Source organism: Coregonus lavaretus (assembly GCF_964263955.1).
Source record: "Coregonus lavaretus genome assembly, chromosome: 20".
NCBI classification, from domain to species: domain Eukaryota; kingdom Metazoa; phylum Chordata; class Actinopteri; order Salmoniformes; family Salmonidae; genus Coregonus; species Coregonus lavaretus.
The window spans coordinates 48,621,466-48,641,891 of NC_140007.1; the positions used below are offsets into that span (position 1 = coordinate 48,621,466).

Sequence of the window (20,426 nt, forward strand, 5' to 3'; positions counted from 1 at the left end):
TCTGGCTAGTTAATACCATCTGGCTGTAGACCTGTAGGTCAGTCTGGCTAGTTAATACCATCTGGCTGTAGACCTGTAGGTCAGTCTGACTAGTTAATACCATCTGGCTGTAGGTCAGTCTGACTAGTTAATACCATCTGGCTGTAGACCTGTAGGTCAGTCTGGCTAGTTAATACCATCTGGCTGTAGACCTGTAGGTCAGTCTGGCTAGTTAACGCCATCTGGCTGTAGGTCAGTCTGACTAGTTAATACCATCTGGCTGTAGACCTGTAGGTCAGTCTGACTAGTTAACACCATCTGGCTGTAGACCTGTAGGTCAGTCTGACTAGTTAACACCATCTGGCTGTAGACCTGTAGGTCAGTCTGGCTAGTTAACGCCATCTGGCTGTAGACCTGTAGGTCAGTCTGACTAGTTAACACCATCTGGCTGTAGACCTGTAGGTCAGTCTGACTAGTTAACACCATCTGGCTGTAGACCTGTAGGTCAGTCTGACTAGTTAATACCATCTGGCTGTAGACCTGTAGGTCAGTCTGGCTAGTTAACGCCATCTGGCTGTAGACCTGTAGGTCAGTCTGGCTAGTTAACACCATCTGGCTGTAGACCTGTAGGTCAGTCTGGCTAGTTAACACCATCTGGCTGTAGACCTGTAGGTCAGTCTGGCTAGTTAACGCCATCTGGCTGTAGACCTGTAGGTCAGTCTGACTAGTTAACACCATCTGGCTGTAATGCTCATCTGTCTCACCCTGAGACCTGTTGGCTTTGTTTTACTGTAAAGTGACTTGTGATTTTTAATGCACTTTAAATCCAGGTTTGAAAGCGAGGTTACTGAGGACCTAGCTGTAGATGAAGTGTGCTTGTCTGTCCTATGAGTCATCAGACCCATTTTAGAGGAGAGTGATAACACAGGCAGCCCAATTCTGTTCTTTCTGACAATTTATTGGCAAAAGATCTGATCTGGTCCATTATCAGAATTGGGCTGCCTCTGTTTAAATGCAGCCTAACAGTATCTATCTCTGTATTAACCCTTCCCACCCCCCCCCCCCCTGTCTCCAGTTTTACCTGCATGAGGAGGACCTGGGGAAGAACAGGGCTGAGGTGTCTCGGATTCGCCTGGCTGAACTCAACAGCTACGTACCTGTAGTAGCATACACTGGAGCGCTCACCGACGACTACCTGACTCAGTTCCAGGTAAAACTACATTACCCATCAACCCCCCCCCCCTTACCTAGTTAAACTACATTACACTGGAGCCAAAGACTGTACGGTATCAAGATAGGCTAAAACTGCTTCTCCTATAGAAATTCCTGATCACACTTGTAGGCGATGTCATGGCGACGTTGGCTAGCTAAGGTAAGGTAGGTAGAAACACGTCGTCGGGGTCTAACGGTCGTCTCGAGCCAAACTGTGCATGTGCACGCAGTCAGTCACTCCTTCAATATGACGTTTTATTTGACGAAAAATGAAAACGTGTCAGTTTATCACTTTCACAAAGTTGGAGTAATAACATTTTCAACTACTTAAAACATTGGCTCTCAACTACTTAAAACATTGCCTCTCAACTACTTAAAACATTGGCTCTCAACTACTTAAAACATTGGCTCTCAACTACTTAAAACATTGGCTCGCATCTAGGTTGTGCCTTTTAGATTTCTATAAAAATGGACTTCTCAAACCCTGCTCTGGTCTGCTTGGTCTGTTGGAAGTCTTGCAATGTTGCACCTCTGGGTTTAGAAACTGTGCTGGAGCCCTTACCGACAACTACCTGACTCAGTTCCAGGTAAAACTACATTACCCATCAACCCCCCTAACCTAGTTAAAGTGGAACTGACAGCGGTTTAAAGAGGAGAGCCTCTAAAATGTGAGGTCTGAGCCACCGCCATTTCCACTACCACGTCTCTCCCCCCCTCCCTCCCCCGCCACCGCTGCTGAAAAAATCCTAGGGGAAACACTGCTTGCTTCTCCAAATAAATTGGCTAGTTGTAAGTGTGTTAACTCTTTCCTGCCTTGAGACGTCAGTGTGTGCTTGTTAACCAGTCTGTAGCTTGTAGCTTGTAGCCCTGACCAACCCTCACTAGAGGAGCAGCAGTGTGTTAAACGGCCCCAAAAAATTATTATGTGTGTATATGTTAATGATACGAAAAATGCATACAATTCTACGTGAATTCACATTGCAGCTGTGCTGCTGCCAGCAACGGTTTGGGTCTCACGGTGCGTCCCCTTTTCAGATGGTGAAGCATTGCACCTGTACTACCAATTACTGTACCTCAATTCCACCTCGCAATGTTTGCATTTCCTTCTCATTTAACTCCACAAAGTATTTCCGTACAGGACTTCACTGCTGTCGCTGGCCTTTCTCTGCCGTTTTTCCAACTATTAACGGCGATGAGGTAGTGGTGAAGTCGATTCCAAAATAATTGATTCGTCGACTCCTTGCACATTGACTCCCATTTCTGAGTATCAAGATTCGATTCCGCTAGGAATTCAGTATTTTTGGGAAGGGAGGAGACCGATTTAGTTGCGGTACTTCCAAGAACACAAACACATCTTTCATAGTGAGGGATGGAGAGCGAGGGGAGGGGCACGGCATAGGCAGGTCGGCCACCAGACAGTCAGAACCCTGCACTAGGCCTATCTATCAGTATAGGCAGGTCAGCCACCAGACAGACAGAACCCTGCACTAGGCCTATCTATCAGTATAGGCAGGTTGGCCACTAGACAGACAGTCAGAACCGTGCACTAGGCCTATCTATCAGTATAGGCAGGTCAGCCACCAGACAGACAGACAGAACCGTGAACTAGGCCTATCTATCAGTATAGGCAGGTCAGCCACCAGACAGTCAGAACCGTGCACTAGGCCTATCTATCAGTATAGGCAGGTCAGCCACCAGACAGACAGTCAGAACCGTGCACTAGGCCTATCTATCAGTATAGGCAGGTCAGCCACCAGACAGACAGAACCGTGCACTAGGCCTATCTATCAGTATAGGCAGGTCAGCCACCAGACAGACAGAACCGTGCACTAGGCCTATCTATCAGTATAGGCAGGTCAGCCACCAGACAGACAGAACCCTGCACTAGGCCTATCTATCAGTATAGGCAGGTCAGCCACCAGACAGAACCGTACACTAGGCCTATCTATCAGTATAGGCAGGTCAGCCACCAGACAGTCAGAACCCTGCACTAGGCCTATCTATCAGTATAGGCAGGTTGGCCACTAGACAGACAGTCAGAACCGTGCACTAGGCCTATCTATCAGTATAGGCAGGTCAGCCACCAGACAGACAGACAGACAACCGTGAACTAGGCCAATCTATCAGTATAGGCAGGTCAGCCACCAGACAGACAGACAGAACCGTGAACTAGGCCTATCTATCAGTATAGGCAGGTCAGCCACCAGACAGACAGAACCGTGAACTAGGCCAATCTATCAGTATAGGCAGGTCAGCCACCAGACAGACAGACAGAACCGTGAACTAGGCCTATCTATCAGTATAGGCAGGTCAGCCACCAGACAGACAGACAGAACCGTGAACTAGGCCTATCTATCAGTATAGGCAGGTCAGCCACCAGACAGACAGAACCGTGAACTAGGCCAATCTATCAGTATAGGCAGGTCAGCCACCAGACAGACAGACAGAACCGTGAACTAGGCCTATCTATCAGTATAGGCAGGTCAGCCACCAGACAGACAGACAGAACCGTGAACTAGGCCTATCTATCAGTATAGGCAGGTCAGCCACCAGACAGTCAGAACCGTGAACTAGGCCAATCTATCAGTATAGGCAGGTCAGCCACCAGACAGACAGACAGAACCGTGAACTAGGCCTATCTATCAGTATAGGCAGGTCAGCCACCAGACAGACAGAACCGTGAACTAGGCCAATCTATCAGTATAGGCAGGTCAGCCACCAGACAGACAGACAGACAACCGTGAACTAGGCCAATCTATCAGTATAGGCAGGTCAGCCACCAGACAGACAGACAGAACCGTGAACTAGGCCTATCTATCAGTATAGGCAGGTCAGCCACCAGACAGACAGTCAGAACCGTGAACTAGGCCTATCTATCAGTATAGGCAGGTCAGCCACCAGACAGACAGAACCGTGAACTAGGCCAATCTATCAGTATAGGCAGGTCAGCCACCAGACAGACAGAACCGTGAACTAGGCCAATCTATCAGTATAGGCAGGTCAGCCACCAGACAGACAGACAGACAACCGTGAACTAGGCCAATCTATCAGTATAGGCAGGTCAGCCACCAGACAGACAGTCAGAACCATGAACTAGGCCTATCTATCAGTATAGGCAGGTCAGCCACCAGACAGACAGAACCGTGAACTAGGCCAATCTATCAGTATAGGCAGGTCAGCCACCAGACAGACAGTCAGAACCGTGAACTAGGCCTATCTATCAGTATAGGCAGGTCAGCCACCAGACAGACAGAACCGTGAACTAGGCCAATCTATCAGTATAGGCAGGTCAGCCACCAGACAGACAGACAGAACCGTGAACTAGGCCCATCTATCGGCAATCAAAAGCTGTGTATCGCAATTTCTTGGCTTTCAATGTCTCGCGACCTCAGTAAAGCAGGGCCTATCATCAATGAAAAGGCTGGGATATTCTACAGGGAACAGACTGAAGACTGAACACACTCATCAAGAGGAAGAGCAGGGGCGTAATCGTTAGTCCCTTACTGTAGGGTACTGTAGTGTATACTATATAACAGGGTACTGTAGTGTATACTATATAACAGGGTACTGTAGTGTATACTATATAACAGGGTACTGTAGTGTATACTATATAACATGTCGTAGTGTATACTATATAACATGTCGTACTGTAGTGTACTGTAGTGTATACTATATAACATGGTACTGTAGGGTATACTATATAACATGTCGTAGTGTATACTATATAACATGTCGTACTGTAGTGTACTGTAGTGTATACTATATAACATGTCGTAGTGTATACTATATAACATGTCGTACTGTAGTGTACTGTAGTGTATACTATATAACATGTCGTACTGTAGTGTATACTATATAACAGGGTACTGTAGTGTATACTATATAACATGTCGTACTGTACTATATAACATGGTACTGTAGGGTATACTATATAACATGTCGTAGTGTATACTATATAACATGTCGTACTGTAGTGTACTGTAGTGTATACTATATAACATGTCGTACTGTAGTGTATACTATATAACAGGGTACTGTAGTGTATACTATATAACATGTCGTACTGTAGTGTATACTATATAACAGGGTACTGTAGTGTATACTATATAACAGGGTACTGTAGTGTATACTATATAACATGTCTTACTGTAGTGTATACTATATAACAGGGTACTGTAGTGTATACTATATAACAGGGTACTGTAGTGTATACTATATAACATGGTACTGTAGTGTATACTATATAACAGGGTACTGTAGTGTATACTATATAACAGGGTATTGTAGTGTATACTATATAACATGTCTTACTGTAGTGTATACTATATAACAGGGTACTGTAGTGTATACTATATAACATGTCTTACTGTAGTGTATACTATATAACAGGGTACTGTAGTGTATACTATATAACAGGGTACTGTAGTGTATACTATATAACAGGGTACTGTAGTGTATACTATATAACAGGGTACTGTAGTGTATACTATATAACAGGGTACTGTAGTGTATACTATATAACAGGGTACCGTAGTGTATACTCTATAACATGTCTGTGTGTTGTGTTGCAGGTTGTAATCCTGACCAACTCCCCCCTAGAGGAGCAGCAGAGTATTGGAGAGGTCTGTCACAGTAACGGCATCAAGCTGGTGATCGCTGACACACGGGGACTCTTCGGACAGCTCTTCTGTGACTTTGGAGAGGAGATGCTGGTGATTGATACCAACGGAGAGCAGCCTCTCTCTGCCATGATCTCCATGATCACCAAGGTTAGTACCCTGCTCCACCCTAGATCCTAAACCCTACAACCTAGACTAAAAATGTTTGGCAAAAGGTCTGATCTGATTGGACCTAAGACGTTAAGTTAGTCCACCGCTAGGTGTGTAGTGTTTCAACTATATGCATTTGGCTGATAAATCGTGGCCACCACTTAATTTTTGTGGTCATTTTTAGGGACGGTAAAACATTGTAAACTTAAACGACTAAAACCAGATATAGTACGTAGAAAAGATAATGGGCCTGTATATTTTTAAATAAGATCATCTTTGAGAGCTAACAATTACCTAAATAAGAACTAGACTGTCAGGGAGAATCTAAAATAGCACGGAGGTTGGTACTCTACTAGTTAGACCCTACACCCTAAGTGCTATGATCTCCATGATCACCCAGGTTGGTACCCTACTAGATAGACCCTACACCCTAAGTGCTATGATCTCCATGATCACCCAGGTTGGTACCCTACTAGATAGACCCTACACCCTAAGTGCTATGATCTCCATGATCACCCAGGTTGGTACCCTACTAGATAGACCCTACACCCTAAGTGCTATGATCTCCATGATCACCCAGGTTGGTACCCTATTAGATGGATCATATCTGGTTGGTGGTGTGCTCATTGACATCTGATTACCACTCATCCTGGTTTTCTATGTTGTACTGATCTCATACCTGTTTCAGATTAGTTTCTCTGTCTATGTAGGGGACATTTTGTGCCTATCAAATCCCCGTCTCTTGTCGGTGTAAGACGCCCCCGGTCATCTCAATCTCTGTCTCGTCGGCGTAAGACGCCCCCGGTCTTCGCAATCTCTGTCTCGTCGGCGTAAGACGCCCCCGGTCATCTCAATCTCTGTCTCGTCGGCGTAAGACGCCCCCGGTCATCTCAATCTCTGTCTCGTCGGCGTAAGACGCCCCCGGTCATCTCAATCTCTGTCTCGTCGGCGTAAGACGCCCCCGGTCATCTCAATCTCTGTCTCGACGGCGTAAGACGCCCCCGGTCATCTCAATCTCTGTCTCGTCAGCGTAAGACGCCCCCAGTCATCTCAATCTCTGTCTCGTCGACATAAGGGCGTAATACGCCCCCAGTCATCTCAATCTCTCTCTCGTCGCTGTAAGACGCCCCCGATCATCTCAATCTCTCTCTCGTCGGCGTAAGACGCCCCCGGTCATCTCAATCTCTTGTCTGTGTGTGTGTGTGTGTGTGTAGGACGCTGCAGGCGTTGTGACGTGTCTAGACGAGGCTCGCCACGGGTTTGAGAGCGGAGACTTTGTGACCTTCACCGAGGTGCAGGGCATGACGGAGCTCAACGGGTGCCAGCCAGTAGAAATCAAGACCCTGGGTGAGTCATATCCCTTATAGCAATACTTAGTACGGTCATAGCCTGGTCTCAGATCTGAGGGTTATCCTACGAAGCAAGCTAGATCTACTCAGGGTTTTCTAAAGCTAGCCAGCTTCAGTTAGCTTCCCATTTCAGCTCAGGCTTCATCTGTACTACGACAGTAGATATTACTCATCCACCTGCCGCTAACTCTAGCAGGCTTGTAGCTGTGCGGGCGTGTCGGTTGTGGCTAGTCGAGCCCCAAACTCTTCTTTGAGACAATGCTGAAACATCAATCCATGGACGAGTCAGTGCCACATTTTCATTTGTGCCAAAATGAATACAATTTATCAGGCAAATTCATCAGGCTGTGGTGTGAAATAGTCTTTTAGAAGAGCAGTCTTTATTTTATTACTTATCGATAATGCAGTGTTTGGTGTGCTTAACAATGCACCTTTTTTCCCACTCATCGATTTAAAATAATTGTATTAAGTCATACATTATTAAATGTTTAATGTGATATATTTTAACATTACAATATAACAAACATTTGATTAATAAAATATTTAATCAGTCTTCCTCAAATGAAGGGGAAGATGATGCAATCTTTGCAATTGGGAGGGAATCTGATTTCATTAGTCCTCAACTCGCGGCTGTCATTTCATTCAGGATAGTGGAGTTAGCTTAGCCGTGAGTTAGCCTGCCCCAGTGCAATTTAAATCTGAAGGATTCATTGCCATCGAAATGTACCTGGCTAAAAGGTGAGGCACTTTCGCATGACCGGTTATCCCGAGTTGAACTCTGTTGACCAAAGCTACCTCGCAAACTCCTCAAACCTGCTTCGTAGGATACCCCTCTGTTTGTTTTGTCTTGGGCTGGCGCCATAGCGCCATCAACATCACTTAGTACGGGCGTGGCAATGACAGAAGGTGGCTAGACTGCTGAAACGGTCCTGGTCAGGTGGCTAGACTGCTGAAACGGTCCTGGTCAGGTGGCTAGACTGCTGAAACGGTCCTGGTCAGGTGGCTAGACTGCTGAAACGGTCCTGGTCAGGTGGCTAGACTGCTGAAACGGTCCTGGTCAGGTGGCTAGACTGCTGAAACGGTCCTGGTCAGGTGGCTAGACTGCTGAAACGGTCCTGGTCAGGTGGCTAGACTGCTGAAACGGTCCTGGTCAGGTGGCTAGACTGCTGAAACGGTCCTGGGACCATGCTGCTGTCATGGTATTGGGGGCATCAACAGTCTTCAGGGAATGGAAGACCTCTTCTTACGGTCAGGCGTTCTCTTTTTCCTCTTCTTCCCTCGTTCTCTCTCTGTCTCTCTCTCTGTCTCTCTCTGTCTCTCTCTGTCTCTCTCTGTCTCTCTCTGTCTCTCTCTCTCTCTCTCTTTCTGTCTCTTTCTGTCTCTCTCTGTCTCTTTCTGTCTCTTTCTGTCTCTCTCTGTCTCTCTCTGTCTCTGTCTCTGTCTCTGTCTCTGTCTCTCTCTCTGTCTCTGTCTCTCTGTCTCTGTCTCTCTCTCCAGGCCCATACACCTTCAGTATCTGTGACACCACAGGGTTCTCTGACTACGCCAGGGGAGGCATCGTCTCTCAGGTCAAGATGCCCAAGAAGGTGGCCTTCGTAAGTATTACACGTTGTCCTCTTCTCATGTCATGGTGTGAAGGCCAGGTGGTGGGTGGATATTGTAAACGTGGTGGTTCTCATTAGAACATTTTGGCTGCGTTTACACAAGCAGTCCAATTCTGATCTTTTGCCCAATTATTGATAAGAGTTGATCTGATTGGTCAAAAGACCAATTAGTGCAAAAAAAACATCAGTTGGGCATCACAACCTCTGTTACTGAGACAGTTAATTTGTAATTGTTCATGTAAATGCAGATGGCTATTCCACCAGTAAAGGTATCTCCAATTGTGCCTTGTCAACTCCTAGCCAGAAGCAACCACCTGCCCTTTCTCTAACTCTTATCCCCCCCCCCGTAGAAATCCCTGACTGCATCCATGGCAGAGCCAGAGTTTGTTCTGACAGACTTTGCTAAGTTTGAGCGACCAGGACAGCTTCACCTGGGCTTCCAGGCTCTACACAGCTACCAGAGGAAACACCGCAGGCTGCCCAAGCCCTGGTGCCAGGTACACACACACCTGTATACACACACACACACACACACACCTGTATACACACACACACCTGTATATATATATACACACACACACACACACACACCTGTATACACACACACACACCTGTATACACACACCTTTATACACACACACACACACACCTGTATAAACATACACACACCTGTATACACACACCTTTATACACACTCACCTGTATATACACACACACACAAATATATATATATATATATATATATATATATATATATATATATATATATATATATATATATATATATACACACACACACAGTGGGGGAAAAAAAGTATTTAGTCAGCCACCAATTGTGCAAGTTCTCCCACTTAAAAAGATGAGAGGCCTGTAATTTTCATCATAGGTACACGTCAACTATGACAGACAAATTGAGAAGAAAAAAAATCCAGAAAATCACATTGTAGGATTTTTAATGAATTTATTTGCAAATTATGGTGGAAAATAAGTATTTGGTCACCTACAAACAAGCAAGATTTCTGGCTCTCACAGACCTGTAACTTCTTCTTTAAGAGGCTCCTCTGTCCTCCACTCGTTACCTGTATTAATGGCACCTGTTTGAACTTGTTATCAGTATAAAAGACACCTGTCCACAACCTCAAACAGTCACACTCCAAACTCCACTATGGCCAAGACCAAAGAGCTGTCAAAGGACACCAGAAACAAAATTGTAGACCTGCACCAGGCTGGGAAGACTGAATCTGCAATAGGTAAGCAGCTTGGTTTGAAGAAATCAACTGTGGGAGCAATTATTAGGAAATGGAAGACATACAAGACCACTGATAATCTCCCTCGATCTGGGGCTCCATGCAAGATCTCACCCCGTGGGGTCAAAATGATCACAAGAACGCAAAAATCCCAGAACCACACGGGGGGACCTAGTGAATGACCTGCAGAGAGCTGGGACCAAAGTAACAAAGCCTACCATCAGTAACACACTACGCCGCCAGGGACTCAAATCCTGCAGTGCCAGACGTGTCCCCCTGCTTAAGCCAGTACATGTCCAGGCCCGTCTGAAGTTTGCTAGAGTGCATTTGGATGATCCAGAAGAGGATTGGGAGAATGTCATATGGTCAGATGAAACCAAAATATAACTTTTTGGTAAAAACTCAACTCGTCGTGTTTGGAGGACAAAGAATGCTGAGTTGCATCCAAAGAACACCATACCTACTGTGAAGCATGGGGGTGGAAACATCATGCTTTGGGGCTGTTTTTCTGCAAAGGGACCAGGACGACTGATCCGTGTAAAGGAAAGAATGAATGGGGCCATGTATCGTGAGATTTTGAGTGAAAACCTCCTTCCATCAGCAAGGGCATCGAAGATGAAACGTGGCTGGGTCTTTCAGCATGACAATGATCCCAAACACACCGCCCGGGCAACGAAGGAGTGGCTTCGTAAGAAGCATTTCAAGGTCCTGGAGTGGCCTAGCTAGTCTCCAGATCTCAACCCCATAGAAAATCTTTGGAGGGAGTTGAAAGTCCGTGTTGCCCAGCGACAGCCCCAAAACATCACTGCTCTAGAGGAGATCTGCATGGAGGAATGGGCCAAAATACCAGCAACAGTGTGTGAAAACCTTGTGAAGACTTACAGAAAACGTTTGACCTGTGTCATTGCCAACAAAGGGTATATAACAAAGTATTGAGAAACTTTTGTTATTGACCAAATACTTATTTTCCACCATAATTTGCAAATAAATTCATTAAAAATCCTACAATGTGATTTTCTGGATTTTATTTCTTATTTTGTCTGTCATAGTTGACGTGTGCCTATGATGAAAATTACAGGCCTCATCTTTTTAAGTGGGAGAACTTGCGCAATTGGTGGCTGACTAAATACTTTTTTCCCCCACTGTGTATATATACACTCACACCAATGTATGTATGTATGTATGTATGTATGTATCTATCACACACACACACACACACACACACACACACATCTGTATACACACACCTGTATACACACACACCTGTGTATATACACTACCAGTCAAAGAGAATGCCAAGAGTGTGCAAAGCTGTCATCAAGGCAAAGGGTTGCTATTTGAAGTATCTCAAATATAAAATATATTTTGAGTTGTTTAACACTTTTTTTTGGTTACTACATGATTCCATATGTGTTATTTCATAGTTTTGATGTCTTCACTATTATTCTACAATGTAGAAATAAAGAAAAACCCTTGAACGAGTAGGTGTGTCCGAACTTTCGACTGGTACTGTATATACACACACACACACACACACCTGTGTGTATATTTATGTACACACACACACACCTGTGTGTATATTTATGTACACACACACAACTGTAACTGGGCTTCCAGGCTCTACACAGCTACCAGAGGAAACACCGCAGGCTGCCCAAGCCCTGGTGCATCAAGCTTAGTAACATGATTTAAAAAAAATCCCCATCAAAATACATCAGTTTAAGCTAGACATCCGTTTTTCTGCATTGGGTGTGTCTCAATCCGCCTGTGTTGCACTTCTCCATCTGTGGTGGCAGAACTAGGGCGGTGTTTTGTCAGAGCATGAGACAGTGTATTCAGACCACTTGACTTTTTCCACATTTTGTTACGTTACAGCCTTATTCTAAAATTGATTATATCGTTTCTCTTCTTACCAATCTACAAACAATACCCCATAATGACAAAGCAAAAACAGGTTTTTAGACATTTTTGCAAATGTATTACAAATAAACTATCACATTTACATAAGTATTCAGACCCTTTACTCAGTGCTTTGTTGAAGCATCTTTGGCAGCGATTACAGCCTCGAGTCTTCTTGGGTATGACGCTACAAGCTTGGCACACCTGTATTTGGGGAGTTTCTCCCATTCTTCTCTGCAGATCCTCTCAAGCTCTGTCAGGTTGGATGGGGAGCGTCGCTCCACAGCTATTTTCAGTTCTCCAGATATGTTTGATCGTGTTCAAGTCCGGGCTCTGGCTGGGCCACACATTCAGAGACTTGTCCCGAAGCCACTCCTGTGTTGTCTTAGCTGTGTGCTTAGGGTCGTTGTTCTGTTGGAAGGTGAACCTTCGCCCAAGTCTGAGGTCCTGAGCGCTCTGGAACAGGTTTTCGTTAATCTTTCACTCGATCCTGACTAGTCTTCCAGTCCCTGCCGCTGAAAAACATCCCCACAGAATGATGCTGCCACCACCATGCTTCACCGTAGGGATGGTGCCAGGTTTCCTCCAGACATGATGCTTGGCATTCATGCCAAAGAGTTCAATCTTGGTTTCATCAGGCCATCAGATCTTGTTTCTCATGGTCTGAGAGTCTTCAGGTGCCTTTTGGCAAATGCCAAGTGGGCTGTCATGTGCCTTTTACTGAGTAGTGGCTTCCGTCTGGCCACTCTACCATAAAGGCCTGATTTGGTGGAGTGCGGCAGAGTTGGTTGTCCTTCTGGAAGGTTCTCCCATCTCCACAGAGGATCTATAGAGCTATGTCAGAGTGACCATCAGGTTCTTGGTCACCTCCCTGACCAAGGCCCTTCTCCCCCGATTGCTCAGTTTGGCCTGGAGGCCAGCTCTAGGAAGAGTCTTGGTGGTTCCAAACTTCTTCCCTTTTAAGATTGCACTGTCAACTGTAGGTTGCGTAGTGGTTAGCCTAAATCCTGATGCATGTCTTACCTTGCTTCAAAGTAGCCTAAATCCTGATGCATGTCTTACCTTGCTTCAAAGTAGCCTAAATCCCAGCATAGGAATGTGGAGGCAATTATTTTCATATGCCATTGAAACCATTTCTCATGTTCCATTGGTTTTCAAATGAACTTAATTTCATTGTCCACTAGCCAAAGGCACAATCCTAGCATTCCTGCGCTTATAATGTGAAGAAATAAAAGTTTTAGCATTTTAAACTAAACGTTCTAATCTGTTGCATCAGCCTCTTGATTTTTTAAAAGTTATTTTGATGTACTGGTTGAATGAATTAGGGTCTGTCGTCCCACAACTGTCCCAGTCTTTTTGGAATAGGCTTTCTTTCTCGCACTGAACGACAAGCTGACCAATAGAATAGGTGAACTTTTCTACTATGGGGGATAGTAGATTGACAGGTTAGTGATTCTGCTGTTCGTTACTCGTCTTCTTTGCTGAGGAAAAGTGAATATGGACGGTTATTCTAACGTCTTCAAATCACGCATCGGAATTCGGTAAGTAGGACACGCCGTTGCGTGTTCTGTTAAGATTATTAACTTCTAAATATGATTTCTGTCATTCTGAGCACTGTGGGTGGACACCCTAATCAGGTTAAGCACCCAATGCAAATGACCTGTAAATCAAAATGCAGCCGGTCAAATCGAGGCTTGGGCAGTATATTGGGGTATTTGGAAATAGCCATGGGTTGAGTTTTCAATAGTTTTACTACACAGAAAATACATTAGTGCAACACACATAGCTTCCATTTTCATCAGATGACAACAGAAGTGCAACGCTATTTGGCTGTAAATAAGTAAAAGTCAATGAGTTTAATGAAAAAGCGAGGTATTTTTTTGCTAAATCGATGCATGGACATATATTTATTTTTATCCTAGAAAGAATGTAGAAATTTACATTCCTAATGTTTTTCTTAAAGTTTTTTATCAGAGAAAAGTAGGCTGCTACACCGAGAACAGTAGCTCCACATCAGTCAGAGCGCTGTCTGCTCATAGAATGCCCGTTCATGAATTCTCATCTGACTGGAGAAGTGCAACTGAAGCACGAAATTAGTCTGAAGCTAAAATGACAATAAGAAACATTTTAGATCTACGTTTACAAAAGGCAGCGAGACATTTCTTATGCGTTGTCTTTTTTTCCTGGGTGAACAACGCATAATAATTCTGCATTAATTCGGCCCCTAAGTGTAGCTTGCTAGTTATGGCTGAATTAACAAGGTGACGGGGCATCATATAGTGTTGGCTTTCTGCCGAGTTTGAGAAGTCAAAGCCCTTTGGATGAGTCGTCTGAACAGCTGCCAAAATCTTGATTTATTTGAGGATGAAAAAAAGTTTTGTCTCCGTTCTTGGCCTTTCCCTCTTCTCAGAGCAGGCAGGCCGTTGCCCTAGCGACTCCAGACTCCACACAGACACAGCCTGTACACATGCTGCTCCAGAGACAGTGCTCCAGAGCCACAGAGCCAGTGCTCCAGAGCCAGTGCTCCAGAGCCACAGAGCCAGTGCTCCAGAGCCACAGAGCCAGTGCTCCAGAGCCACAGAGCCAGTGCTCCAGAGCCAGTGCTCCAGAGCCACAGAGCCAGTGCTCCAGAGCCACAGAGCCAGTGCTCCAGAGCCACAGAGCCAGTGCTCCAGAGCCACAGAGCCAGTGCTCCAGAGCCACAGAGCCAGTGCTCCAGAGCCACAGAGCCAGTGCTCCAGAGCCACAGAGCCAGTGCTCCAGAGCCAGTGCTCCAGAGACAGTGCTGTTCATTTGCACAATGTCTCTAGATTACTCTCTTGCTCCTCCTTCCTGTACATGTAGAACTTTGAGCCTTTCTTTGCGATTTTTGTCTTCTTTTTTTACCCCGTTTGAGCTCGTTAGCATATTTAGCTAGCAGCCTCCATGGAAATTCGCTATTACTTTTGCTAATTTTGTTAGCGTTCTGGTAATAGACGGCCAACGGGCACCCCCTTGTGTACTAAGCCGGTATTACCGTAAATCCAAGGATGAGTGAAGGACGGTATGGAAATCTGGATACCTCCCAACCTGACACACACACTAATAATCCCATTTAATTTCCATTGAACTGGTTATTTGTCGAGCTCAGGCAGAATCTTGTGAACAGGAGTAAATATGTTCTGCTTACTTTCGATTTCCTGTTTTACGCTCTGTTATTCTAGTTATTTAGCAACACCCACAATCTCCTGGCTAGCAATTTTTGGAAATTGTAGCAAATGCTAGTGCAAATAGATTTTGTTTCCCTTTAGCTGCCATTCAGAAGTTAGTGACCGCTATTAATGAAATGCTTTGGGTGTGTTGCAGGCTGATGGAGAGGAGCTGGTGTCTCTGGCTAAAGAGGTGAACTCCAGCCAGACGGGGTCAGCTAAGGTGGAGGAGCTGGATGACAAGCTCATTAAGAAACTAGCCTTCGTCTCCGCCGGCGACCTGGCACCACTCAACGCTTTCATTGGTGGACTGGCCGCGCAGGAAGTTCTGAAGGTAAGGAAGCTGCTCACTTCTGGTCTGTGTGGGATACTGTGTGGGCTGCGTCTCATGTACTTTGCTCTAAGCAGCATCTGTGTTGTCAGCGTGGATGTACTTTGCTCTAAGCAGCATCTGTGTTGTCAGTGTGGATGTACTTTGCTCTAAGCAGCATCTGTGTTGTCAGTGTGGATGTACTTTGCTCTAAGCAGCATCTGTGTTGTCAGTGTGGATGTACTTTGCTCTAAGCAGCATCTGTGTTGTCAGTGTGGATGTTGTACCGTATCTCCATCGTTAGACGTGTTGGGGCATGTAGGGAGAGCCTCTCTCCAGACTCCTCTACTGTGTTTTTCTCCCTCAATAAACCCACCTGTTCTCTCTAGATGTGTGTATCATAATATATACCATTTAGTAGATGCTTTATCCAAAGCAGCTTACAGTACAGTGTGTGCATTAGTATGTGAATGGGATCCCTGCTAGCATCCTGTCCAGGGGGTGTACTAATGGATCCCTGCTGGCGTCTTGTCCCTCTATAGCCTCCTGTCCAGGGGGTGTCCTGTCCCTCTATAGTGTCCTGTCCAGGGGGTGTCCTGTCCCTCTATAGCCTCCTGTCCAGGGGGTGTCCTGTCCCTCTATAGCCTCCTGTCCAGGGGGTGTCCTGTCCCTCTATAGCCTCCTGTCCAGGTGGTGTCCTGTCCCTCTATAGCCTCCTCTCCAGGGGGTGTCCTGTCCCTCTATAGCGTCCTGTCCAGGGGTTGTCCTGTCCCTCTATAGCTTCCTCTCCAGGGGGTGTCCTGTCCTTCTATAGCGTCCTGTCCAGGGGTTGTCCTGTCCCTCTATAGCCTCCTGTCCCTCTATAGCCTCCTGTCCAGGGGGTGTCCTGTCCCTCTACAGCCTCCTGTCCAGGGGTTGTCCTGTCCCTCTATAGCCTCCTGTCCCTCTATAGCCTCCTGTCCCTCTATAGCCTCCTGTCCAGGGGTTGTCCTGTCCCTCTACAGCCTCCTGTCCCTCTATAGCCTCCTGTCCAGGGGGTGTCCTGTCCCTCTATAGCCTCCTGTCCAGGGGGTGTCCTGTCCCTCTATAGCCTCCTGTCCCTCTATAGCCTCCTGTCCAGGGGTTGTCCTGTCCCTCTATAGCCTCCTGTCCAGGGGGTGTCCTGTCCCTCTATAGCCTCCTGTCCCTCTATAGCCTCCTGTCCAGGGGTTGTCCTGTCCCTCTATAGCCTCCTGTCCAGGGGGTGTCCTGTCCCTCTATAGCGTCCTGTCCCTCTATAGCCTCCTGTCCAGGGGGTGTCCTGTCCCTCTATAGCCTCCTGTCCAGGGGGTGTCCTGTCCCTCTATAGCCTCCTGTCCAGGGGGTGTCCTGTCCCTCTATAGCCTCCTGTCCAGGGGTTGTCCTGTCCCTCTATAGCGTCCTGTCCAGGGGGTGTCCTGTCCCTCTATAGCCTCCTGTCCAGGGGGTGTCCTGTCCCTCTATAGCCTCCTGTCCAGGGGTTGTCCTGTCCCTCTATAGCCTCCTGTCCAGGGGGTGTCCTGTCCCTCTATAGCCTCCTGTCCAGGGGGTGTCCTGTCCCTCTATAGCCTCCTGTCCAGGGGGTGTCCTGTCCCTCTATAGCCTCCTGTCCAGGGGGTGTCCTGTCCCTCTATAGCCTCCTGTCCAGGGGGTGTCCTGTCCCTCTATAGCCTCCTGTCCCTCTATAGCCTCCTGTCCAGGGGGTGTCCTGTCCCTCTATAGCCTCCTGTCCAGGGGGTGTCCTGTCCCTCTATAGCCTCCTGTCCAGGGGGTGTCCTGTCCCTCTATAGCCTCCTGTCCAGGGGGTGTCCTGTCCCTCTATAGCCTCCTGTCCAGGGGGTGTCCTGTCCCTCTATAGCCTCCTGTCCAGGGGGTGTATTTGTGCTTCAAGCTCCCTCACGCTACAGAAAGATGGGCTGTTCTGGCCCTCTATTGGCTGTTCTGGCCCCTTATGGGCTGTTCTGGCTCGTTCTGGATCAGACAAGGCTAGCTTTCTTACTTATGTGTTCCAGTGGAAATTAAACAACCTTAACACCTAAGCCACACAGGAACCCAACTGTCTCCCCTCTGTAGGCGTGTACAGGGAAGTTCATGCCCATGATGCAGTGGCTGTATTTTGATGCTCTGGAGTGTCTGTCTGAGGAAGAGGGAGGAGCCATGCTCACTGAGGAGGACTGTGCCCCTGTGAGTATACCCCCCCCACACACACACACACACACACACACACACACACACACACACACACCTTATATACACACACACACACACCTTATATACACACACACACACACACACACACACACCTTATATACACACACACACACACACACACCTTATATACACACACACACACCTTCCACACACACACACCTTATATACACACACACACCTTATATACACACACACCTTATATACACACACACACACCTTATATACACACACACCTTATATACACACACACACACCCCAACCACACCCACCTTATATACACACACACACACACCTTATATACACACACACACCCCAACCACACACACCTTATATACACACACACACACCTTCCACACACACCTTAAATACACACACACACACACACACCTTATATACACACACACACACACATACCACACACACCTTCCACACACACCTTCCACTCACACATACCACACACACACCCCAACCACACACACCCCAACCACACACACCCCTACCACACACACCCCAACCACACACACCCCTACCACACACACCCCAACCACACACACCCCTACCACACACACCCCAACCACACACACCCCAACCACACACACCCCTACCACACACACACCTTCCACACACACACACACACACCTTATATACACACACACACCCCAACCACACACACACCTTATATACACACACATACCACACACACACCTTATATATATATATATACACACACACACCTTATATACACACACACCACACACACACCTTATATATATACACACACACCCCAACCACACACACACCTTATATACACACACATACCACACACACACCTTATATACACACACACCCCAACCACACACACACCTTCCACACACACATACCACACACACACCTTATATACACACAAACACCCCAACCACACACACACACCAACCACACACACAACTACCCCACACACACACCATCTGTGGCGATATGGGTTGGGAACCGTGTGTGGTTAGGCAAAAAGGTGCCGTGGTACATCTATGGAACAGACTGATAAATATGCCCGAACACAGAATCACTAAAAAAAAGTGTTTGACTTGGACCTTAGTCATAACTATCCGTAGGCTAGAGAATGACCTGTTTTTGGGACACTGATATGCAGTATATAGTCAGTAACAAGAGACCATGTCAAGGACAAGCTTTTTCTGATCCACAATTAAAAATGGGCAGTTAAACCAAAACTTAGAACGTACTTTCATCAAAGAGAACTACACACCTGAACCATATGTCCACCTGAAGCTAACAGAAATACCAAGGGCAGTTTGTGCCCAACTCAGATGCAGCCCCCCCATGTACCTACTGTGATCTTGGGGAAAACTAAATCCATTAGTGTTTTATTACCCTCTGTATGAGGATCTGAGACATGTTGGTGATAACCCTGAAGGATTCTGGGTACGGGATGAGCAGAGGCTTGCGTTCTGTTCCAGACGTGGCGTGTTTGAGATTGCTCAGTTTGTTCACAATGCCTGGAGAAGGAGAAATGTACTGTTTGGGTCGTGGGGCTAGATGGTAGCTGGTTGGGTCGTGGGGCTGGGTGGTAGCTGGTTGGGTCGTGGGGCTGGATGGTAGCTGGTTGGGTCGTGGGGCTGGATGGTAGCTGGTTGGGTCGTGGGGCTGGATGGTAGCTGGTTGGGTCGTGGGGCTGGATGGTAGCTGGTTGGGTCGTGGGGCTGGATGTTAGCTGGTTGGGTCGTGGGGCTGGATGTTAGCTGGTTGGGTCGTGGGGCTGGATGGTAGCTGGTTGGGTCGTGGGGCTGGATGTTAGCTGGTTGGGTCGTGGGGCTGGATGGTAGCTGGTTGGGTCGTGGGGCTGGGTGGTAGCTGGTTGGGTCGTGGGGCTAGATGTTAGCTGGTTGGGTCGTGGGGCTAGGTGGTAGCTGGTTGGGTCGTGGGGCTGGATGGTAGCTGGTTGGGTCGTGGGGCTGGGTGGGTCGTGGGGCTAGATGGTAGCTGGTTGGGTCGTGGGGCTGGGTGGTAGCTGGTTGGGTCGTGGGGCTGGGTGGTAGCTGGTTGGGTCGTGGGGCTGGATGGTAGCTGGTTGGGTCGTGGGGCTGGATGGTAGCTGGTTGGGTCGTGGGGCTGGATGGTAGCTGGTTGGGTCGTGGGGCTGGGTGGTAGCTGGTTGGGTCGTGGGGCTGGTTGGGTCGTGGGCTGGTTGGGTCGTGGGGCTGGGTGGGTCGTGGGGCTGGGTGGTAGCTGGTTGGGTCGTGGGGCTGGATGGTAGCTGGTTGGGTCGTGGGCTGGTTGGGTCGTGGGGCTGAGTGGGTCGTGGGGCTGGGTGGTAGCTGGTTGGGTCGTGGGGCTGGGTGGTAGCTGGTTGGGTCGTGGGGCTGGGTGGTAGCTGGTTGGGTCGTGGGGCTGGGTGGTAGCTGGTTGGGTCGTGGGCTGGTTGGGTCGTGGGGCTGGGTGGGTCGTGGGGCTGGGTGGTAGCTGGTTGGGTCGTGGGGCTGGGTGGTAGCTGGTTGGGTCGTGGGGCTGGGTGGTAGCTGGATGGGTCGTGGGGCTGGATGGGTCGTGGGGCTGGGTGGGTCGTGGGGCTGGTTGGGTCGTGGGGCTGGGTGGGTCGTGGGGCTGGGTGGTAGCTGGTTGGGTCGT

The 20,426-nt window shown here is 47.5% G+C and overlaps 1 protein-coding gene across 2 annotated transcripts in view; it reads left to right on the plus strand.

The window, feature by feature from the left end:
* uba1 (ubiquitin-like modifier activating enzyme 1) overlaps positions 1–20,426 on the plus strand; it is an 84,345-nt gene that overhangs the window by 29,045 nt on the left and 34,874 nt on the right. For both annotated transcript variants that reach the window (XM_084184251.1, XM_084184252.1), the window contains exons 5-11: positions 1,055–1,189; positions 5,763–5,960; positions 7,175–7,307; positions 8,807–8,904; positions 9,264–9,410; positions 15,405–15,581; positions 17,649–17,759. In XM_084184251.1, coding sequence (XP_084040377.1) covers positions 1,055–1,189; positions 5,763–5,960; positions 7,175–7,307; positions 8,807–8,904; positions 9,264–9,410; positions 15,405–15,581; positions 17,649–17,759 — 999 coding nt within the window. The remainder of the gene's footprint in view (positions 1–1,054; positions 1,190–5,762; positions 5,961–7,174; positions 7,308–8,806; positions 8,905–9,263; positions 9,411–15,404; positions 15,582–17,648; positions 17,760–20,426) is intronic.